The sequence below is a fragment of the Limulus polyphemus genome, unplaced genomic scaffold, assembly GCF_000517525.1.
Source record: "Limulus polyphemus unplaced genomic scaffold, Limulus_polyphemus-2.1.2 Scaffold864, whole genome shotgun sequence".
In the NCBI taxonomy this organism is placed as follows: domain Eukaryota; kingdom Metazoa; phylum Arthropoda; class Merostomata; order Xiphosura; family Limulidae; genus Limulus; species Limulus polyphemus.
The window spans coordinates 323,723-332,823 of NW_013666474.1; the positions used below are offsets into that span (position 1 = coordinate 323,723).

Below are 9,101 nucleotides of genomic sequence, written 5' to 3' on the forward strand. Positions count from 1 at the left end.
TTTTTCTTCATTACCCATTTAAGCCGTCTCCAGCCATTATTAGTCTCAAAGTGGGTTCCTCGTCATCGAATTTTCTTTTAATGTTTTGCAAACATTTGAGTTAATCCATCTGGTTTTTTAACGCTGTAAACAGGTATTATAAACTCTTAACAGAATGTGTCACATATTCATAATGTTATATAAACATGTATAAATATTATATTTAAATTCCTTCATTATTCATTCATAATTAAGCTATATACGATAATCATAATTATAACTCCAAAATGGAAGTACGAGTGTTACAGCTTTTGGAGTGTTTTTGGTTTCACAAGAAAATAATCAGAAGAACAAAAATAATACCATCTATCTGTACATTATAATAGGCACATCAGTAACTGAATTATAACGTTCCTGGTTAATTATTCTTAATTTTACTTTTAGTACAAACGTTGTGGTTTTTACGTAGGAAATACAAATTGCCGAATACACAACCAGATGCAGATGTATCAGAGTTGGCGTACTAATGTCTGATTGTATATATTTTATTAACGTTGATCAGTATAATGCAAGTAAAATATAACTTAGTATTTTCGGATGCTCTTGTACAAAGCCATGTCTTTGTTCTTTATTTTGTTGCTATGAAAAAAAAAAAGTTGTTTACAAATGTCATTCTTATACAGATTTCTAATATTTTCAGCAAAAAATCGCCTTTTGGTTTGCTACTGGGGGCGCTGGCTTTTGTATAAGTAAAGCCCTTGCTTTAAAAATGATGCCAATTGCAAGGTAAGCAAACATTTACATGCTTTGTCTTATGTTTACTTTAACATTCCATGATAACGACTAGTTTGGGGTTTTGCTAAAAACATTAGATATACGATAAGTACACACGTGTTATCATAAATGTTAGTTAGCCAGCATTGTGGAATACATGTTTCAAATTGGGTCCTATGCCATACAAAGAAGATAAAAAACAAAGAGGTGTGAAGTATCCAGAAAAGTGCATAATCTGTGCTAATTTCCTATTGAACTTGTATAGATACAGTCTTGACACTCCCAGGAGAAAATCACTGGCGGAGTAAAGATATTTTACTGATGACTCGAGCAACTGACTGAAACCTGTTATTTAACTCATTCCTACTTTTTTTTTTAATATTAATAATGAGTTGAAGATCATGCATCAGGACGGTCCAAATTATTGAACAAAAAAATATTTCAAAATACTTTGCAGCAAAGTTTGATAAGTTTAGCACCTCTGCGGTGTGTATTGTATACTTTCTAACAGTTACCATACACAATTGCAAAACAGGGGAAGGGATGTCAGGGGAAAAGGGGATACGAAAAACGGTGTTCCTCGTCTGGCAGCTGTTACTTGGACGTCTGGTTTCAGACACTTCAGCTCGACCTATACCATTAAAAATTCACCGCAGGGGGTTATTCCTATACAGGCGTATATAGATGTATGCATTCTTTGCTTTTCTCTATCTTTCTCTTCTCGTAACCACTATTTTGAAGCGTTCTTTCATTCTCACATACCAAGAATGTGACATAGTTTGCAGTGATATTTGAGAAAGGAATACCATTATAGAAAATACTGTATATATGATATTTTTATAAAGAAGTAAATGAATCTCAGTAAAGGAATAAGCTTGCAGTTTCTTAGTGTACTACTACTGTTGAACTTATAAATAAGAAAGACGTCACGTAGAAAGATTATACCACAACGTCTACCAGATGGCCAAAGCCTAGGGGGCTGTTTAAAAAGGTTTCTTATCATGGACCACCGTTAGGGATTATTGTAGGATGTCTATACTCATTGTCAGGAGATGCCTTCTCTTAGTTAGTAAGTAGAGGCGCATTTTCATGGACAGAGAATAATGATTTTTTTTATTTCCATGATAAGAAAACGTAGCAGTGATTTTATATGATTTTTTTTTGTTTCTTTTTGGAATAATATGAAAAGGGTCAGTTATCCTCGTGGCCCAGGTTATGTATAAATAAAAGTCTAACAATGAAATTACTGTTGTTGTTGTTGTTTTCGTTAGTAATTAGACGAAATCTACGAGTTAATGACAAAAAAACAACAACAACAATCGTATTAGACTTTCTTGAGGCTGTTTTTTTTCTATAATATTCAGAAAAGATTATTTATATGTCTTTAGTGGCGGAAAATTCATGAGCGTTTGTGAGAAAATAAGACTGCCGGATGACGTCACAATGGGCTATATTATCGGTAAGTTACTTTCTGCTGTGTATGTGTGTGTGTTTTTTTGTTTTTGTTTTTTTAGCACGGTTCATGTTTGTCTTCTAAGAAATGTTGTAAACATACATCACCGACATCAATTAAAGCTCTCTTCCAAAGTCTAGTCTTAACTGTACTCCTTCATTGTTCTATGCCATTGTTTATTAGATTAGCGGTATAGTTTGTTACATGAAAACCACTTATACAGTCGACGGAATGAAAGTCCAAGTTTATTTTAAGTTATTTTTCATATCATATAAATTTCAAATGACATTTTGATGTTCTAACCGATATCTTTCATCTTAAAAAGACGACATCCACCTTGACTACAAGAAGTAATAATGAATAGACCTACTTGTCCAACCAGGTGGAACTATAAACAATATAATACAAAGGTGATAAATAATTGTGAATACACTGTAGGAGGAGCAAAGGGGAGGAAGGGTTAATTCAGATTCCCTCTGGTGGTACAAATACTCATTATTTCATTCGAGTGTTTTCATCTCATCGACAAAGAATGGATTTATATAGCTCACGGACCTAAATTATAGTCCGAAATCTACGTGACACAAGTTAATAATAAGAAATTATCCATTCAAACAATGCTCTAGGAAACTGGAAAGTTAATAAGCTTAGCTACACCAACCTTATTTAACAATGTGGGATATAATATAAACCACTATTATGCTAATCTGCTGTTTTTATCAGGCTCGGGAACGCATGAATAAAGGTTATTAAACAAATAAAACATTACATTTTTTGACACGTTTTCCAGCATTTTAATGTAATGTGTATGTTTTGATTTTTCGGTTAAGTTTATATTTCATTAAATTTAAATCTTCTAATACTCAAGCAATGTAAATTTTATAGCCGCTTTGAATCATTCCTTAAATTGTTGGTGAGATCTGGTATAAAAAAAAAGGGATGTTAATGAAAATTTAACCTCTGCTCTTTTCCTTTCAGAGCACGTTTTAAGGAAGAAACTGACCGTTGTGGAACATTTTCATTCTCATCTAGAAACGATGAAGTTCATGAAGTCAAGCAGTTTTGCTGATCAAGTAAGCATGCCAAAACTTTTACTATAGATCCGTTCAGATGCAGCGATACTTCCTTCGATTGTTTTTACTTTTTGTTGTGTTTTCGTTATCTTTCAAACAATGTAACAAGCTTTCATAGTCTTACTATATTTATTCATAGATAATATGCGTGGTGACTTAGATAAGAAAAACGAAAAAACACAGGCATCCGCCAATTTTCGAGTTTTATTTATAATGGGCAAATTGTTATATTTGGACATTGTAAACTGTAGCTAAGCGTTGTTGTCAAACTATCATGGAAACATTGGACTATGTCTGCACTATGGCAGGAAAAGTTAACACAAACACCTTGTGGATTTTATTAGGCGCCATTTTCACCTTATTTATTGTGTAGGACAAAAGGGCCAGTGTTTCTTTATAAAATGTTTCTATATAAAAAATACCTATTATTACTCATACACAGTTTCTACCTAACAGGAAACAATTCTGTAGTTTATTAATACCTGACACGGTCTATAACTATACAGACTACTCGCTATATTTTACAGTATTCAACTCATAACACCTGTCCGTAATAGCTCACAATGTAAATAAACTTTGGATACAGAAAGAGATATCGATATATAAATATATATTACATATATATAAACGAATTAGCATCAACTGCAAATGGGTGAAATATCAGCATCAAATTCCGGTGATTTCACTGCATTCATGATTAATTATATATATATATATATATATATATACCAGAATCCAGTGATTTCACTGCATTCATGATTACTTGTATATACCAAAAAGTAGCGGTTTCACTGTATTCTTGATTAATTATATACCATAGACCATTTGTCACTGACTTTTAGCGGTTTGAGAAAATTCCACCCCTAATCAGTATCCCTGAACAAGAGCAAGTTAAAAAACAAAAAAAAGACTAGTCTTCTTATAGTAATGGCATTATACATTAGAAGAACCAGTGCTACAAATTCGTCAAATTCTATGTAGATATAGGTTCACTGTGGTGAGCAAAAGACAAGTAAAAACACCACACATGAGTAGACATCATTAAGTTTCTCATGTGCAATACCTTGGAGTTGGAAAACGTAACAAAAACACACACATTGATTCTAACGTGTTGAAGAATAAACCATTTGAAAACTTTGATATCATTTAAATATTTATATAAAACTATGAGCACTCATCTGATATGTACTAAGCTAGGAAATGCACTAATATTATATAAACTGATGCTGGAGCACTTTGAACAGATAGAAAATATATATGTGTGTATTCTAACATTTTATATGACTGTACGAGTGTTACAACAAATAAACGTTAATACCTGTAGGGTTAGAATTTCGAATGAATTGCTCTAAACGCCTTAGATTAGATAACAGTCAGACTCTATAATAAGACTTTCTATTGTTAAGAAGGCCTCAGCTTAGAGACCGAAACGTCATCTCACTCAAGAAGCAACATAGGAGCATTCCATTAAAAAATTCAACTCCACAGGATATACATTTCCAAAGTTTCAATAGAACAAAAGTATTGATAAGTTATTATAATTATAATAAAAGTGTTTCATACGTAGAAATTATATTTTTAAAGTGTCAACCTTTTTAATTATTTGTATCTCGGAATTATCTGTAACACTTAAAAGGGTTTAAATCACAAACAAGAAGATATATTCTATATGAATGGTATCTTTCTCCTTCAGATAACCTTCAGTTATTCGAAATTTGGAAGTGAGATGAACATTTTATCACTTGAAGGATTTGACCCGAAAATAGACCCAACAAGGCAAGAATGACGTTGCAGCATACTTAAAGTTTTTTAATCGTACACTTATGCTTTAATAAATGGATTTTTAGATATTTCCTTAGTTTGAGCCACTAGTTTGTATTTTTCTTTTGAAATAACAACATTATATTTTAATGAAGTTAGATTTTTACACACATATTTTGAGTGATTTACAAGTAACTAATTGATATATATATATATAGAGTATTTATTTTAATAGACACGAATGAGGTAAAATAGACCATTAAAGTGGGACAGACTTCTTAGAATTTATATATATATATATATTTCCTGATTCTAATGACTAAATACAGTTTGGGAAACATACAGAAATCAATGTATGGAAAGATAAACAAGACTAGTAAACTGATTATTTTGTTCATGGTTTGAAAGATACTGCTAGAAACAGAAAACATTGTACAGATGTGGACTGTGATTCAGCTTAACCTTGTGTCCGTTTTCGATATGATCTTATAGGTTTATCTCACTTCACTGCCACTTATTCCCAAGTTTCGATTTTTGCCCACCGTGAAATGACGTCAACCTAATCAACTCATCATAAGATAGTTTCATTCAACTAGCTAGAGGGCGCTTCAACGGCAGGTGGCGCTAGTTGGCTTTGCGCAATAAATTGTGAAGGTGAGTGTATTACTAACTTAACTATTATGTATAGTCAACTGGTATTCATCGAAAAACATCATCATTTTTGTATAAATATGCTTCTTACGTTTTTCCCATAAATTAATCGTACTGAAAAGAATATAGTCTACAATTTTTATTTGTTTTTCACTGTTGTCAAGATAACTTTCTGGTGATTCGTAAATCATGGTAATTAACTTTTACCATCTATAAGCAAAAAAAGAAAATAAATGACTATTAGAATCATGGTGTATTCTTATATATTTGTTCTTTGAAGTATTTTAAAAGGCTCGAGGATAACTTAGATTTTTCACTTGACTGTTATAAACCAGCTGGCTTTAAAATAAATGGAGTTTAATTTTTGTAACATTTATACTACATCGTTGGTTTAAATTTCAAACCTATAGAGGAGATGTGTAAGTAACTTGAATTCTCTATCGTGTTTTGAAATTTCCTTATATCACTAACAATAAATACTCTAAATTATAAAGTATAGTAATATAAAATAATCAGAGGTGATTTAGCATTCATTTTAAATTTTTCGCATTTATTTTTAATTTTACAGCTTTCTTTCAACTGTTCATTTACCTAAGGCATTATTTTTTTACCAAAATTTAAAGTATATTTACACAATAAAAATTGGTCAAATGCAGTAGTAAAGGCAAACTGAGTACTAAGGCTTATTGTATGTTTTTTGTTTTTTCAAGGTGGAACTTGTGAAGTATTTTGATATTTTCTTCTTTTTTTAGGCGTAAAAAGGATGCGAAATGGTATTCACAGAAGACAGTACAACAAAAAGAGACGCTGGAACTAGTTTTAAGGGATGTCGTTTACTCAGCTTAGTTTCATGAGGTATTTTTCCATGATTTTTTTTTCCTTTGGCTTGATTTTGACCTTCAGGCGAAAACTTAAGAGTTTTCCAACACTACGATCAATTTGATATATTTATTCTAAAAATATTGCACTTAAATTCAATCAAAGAAATGGGATTTTATACAAAATCACATTCAGCGATAATTTGGTTCTACCTACTTTTGTTGTTGTTGTTTTGTTATCCTAAAGACAAGTTCAAAATTTTGAAACAGGAAAATTAGAAAGAACGTAAGCAACACTAGATTGAAAAGATTATTAAATTTCTATTCGTATTTAATTATTACAACCTAGTGTATCTCATTACGTGAATATTCCTGAATTTATAACGATATTGGAAAGAAAACTTATATTATATATTATTTCAGCCTTAGAAATATATCTGACTGATAAATCTAATGTCAGCCATATACATTACAGGTTGCAGGATCCAAATGCAATATAAATCATTTGTGGTCAAGAAGCTATTGGACAGTGACAATAAGAAAATAGTCAACATGCTGCCGTTCTTCTTTGTTGGTGAAGGTCCTTATGTCCATTCTCCTGCGTGACACTTTCCATCTTATATATATCCTTGCCATTATTTATGCAGTTTTACAGTTCTAATGTTTTTTTTTTTACATGACAAGAAATTACACTATTTCGTATAACTGACATTCAAAGTTTAGCATTTTCCCTCAAGTTAACCATGATTTCTTATAACATTTTAAAAGCTGAAACAAATAATAATTTGTTTGTATTTCAATTGATGTTTGATCTTTGCATATAGATACCATAAACTTTCAAATCAACTAGTACTTCAACCTAAAACCTAATGTAATATATATAATAATATTTTTATACAAAGAAACTGTACTTTTGTTGTTTTTCTCCTTACGAGTAGAAAAAAACAAAAACATTTTAGTGTATTATTTATTATTCAAAAATAAAAAAATTGCCATGGTTTGATAAAGAAATTGAGGTTTTTCCAAGACATGGACTAGCAATAAATGCTAACGATCTTTCAGTATATACGTCCATAATTCATGAGACAGAATATCTCTAACTTTAAATCTTCCTATCAGTACATATAAATAGTACTGTGTTGTGTATGTATATATATAGATACAGTATATGCTTTCTATATATATATACAGTATATGCTTTCTATATATATATACATATATAGATACAGTATATACTTTTTATATATATATATATATACAGTACTGTGCAAAAGTGTTGGGACAAAGTTAAAAATTGGATTTCAGGCTACTCTCAAAGAACAGTGAAGGTAAATCACAGGTGAAACACCAAAATTTTATTAATCTTCATATTTAGTAAAACAGAAACTCGGTGGAAGTGCTTGAGTTCAGCAAACAGTTAATATTTTGTGTCCCTCTTTTGCTTTAATAACTGCAGACAGTCTTTCAGGTATTGTTGCAACATATTTAATTAAAGTGTCCTCTGGGATTTTACTCCAAATGTCTCTAATAAACTCCCATAAAGTTTCTTTAGAAGTAACTTTTGATTTGTCAAGTTTTTGATCTATCAAATCCCGGATCTGCCCAATTGGGTTGAGATCAGGGCTCTGTGGGGGCCATTGCATCATTTGAATGACTCCAGCAGCTTTTTTCTTATCTAAGTATTTTTTTGCATAGGTTGGATGAATGTTTGGGGTCATTATCTTCTTGGTAGTAGAAGCCTTTACCAATAATATGCAAACCATTGGGTATAACATGATGGATCAGTATCTGATGGTACTTGCACTGGTCCATTATTCCACCTATTTTGCAAATATCTCCTGTCTCCTCAGCAGAAAAACACCTCCAAACCATCACACTGCCTCCCCATGCTTCATGGTAGGTGCTATAGATACAGGTAAGTATTTTTCATCTTTCTTCTGCCGGACATACAACCTACGCTTTGAACCAATTTCAAACTTGGACTCATACGTCCATAACACCCTTTTCCAATCATTAACTGTCCAGTTTTTGTACTTTTTAGCAAATTTCAGTCTCCTGACAATGTTTGGAGATTGAAATAAAGGTTTTTTAACTGCTACGTGGCCAAATATTCAATTCTCATTGAGTCTTCTTGATACTGTAGATCTGGACACTTTTCTGTCATTTAGTACATGGTCGTTTATCTCATGCTTGAGATCAGTGGCAATCTTCCTTCTGTCCCGAAGGCTGCATAAAGAAGATACTTAACATCAGTATCATTGAGTTTAGGTGTTCTGCCTCTTCCTTTCCTATTTTCAAGTTTACCTGTCTCAGTCTCACGATCTGAGGTGTACTTGTCAGTGTTTGGAGAGCATTTCAAGTCTGCAGAAATTTGATGGAGAGTCCAACCAACATCACGTAAAGCATTTATATGAACTCTCTGCTCCACTGACAATTCTCTACGCTTTTTGGGCCATGACATGACAACACAATTTAATATATATAGTATTAAGCACTGTTTTTATCAAGGTTCATTTGTGGAGTGCTATTAAATTGATTTATTCTAGCATATACTGGTACCATATGTCAGCTCCTTGCTTAATTTCTTTCTAT

The 9,101-nt window shown here is 31.8% G+C and overlaps 1 protein-coding gene across 1 annotated transcript in view; it reads left to right on the forward strand.

The window, feature by feature from the left end:
• LOC106460922 (fringe glycosyltransferase-like) overlaps positions 1-7,684 on the forward strand; it is a 28,581-nt gene extending 20,897 nt beyond the window's left edge. Inside the window, exons 6-12 of the mRNA XM_013920680.2 lie at positions 680-765; positions 2,142-2,212; positions 3,185-3,279; positions 4,973-5,055; positions 5,533-5,694; positions 6,444-6,546; positions 6,985-7,684. Coding sequence (XP_013776134.1) covers positions 680-765; positions 2,142-2,212; positions 3,185-3,279; positions 4,973-5,055; positions 5,533-5,587 — 390 coding nt within the window. The 3' untranslated portion in view covers positions 5,588-5,694; positions 6,444-6,546; positions 6,985-7,684. The remainder of the gene's footprint in view (positions 1-679; positions 766-2,141; positions 2,213-3,184; positions 3,280-4,972; positions 5,056-5,532; positions 5,695-6,443; positions 6,547-6,984) is intronic.
• The last annotated feature ends 1,417 nt before the right edge of the window (positions 7,685-9,101 follow it).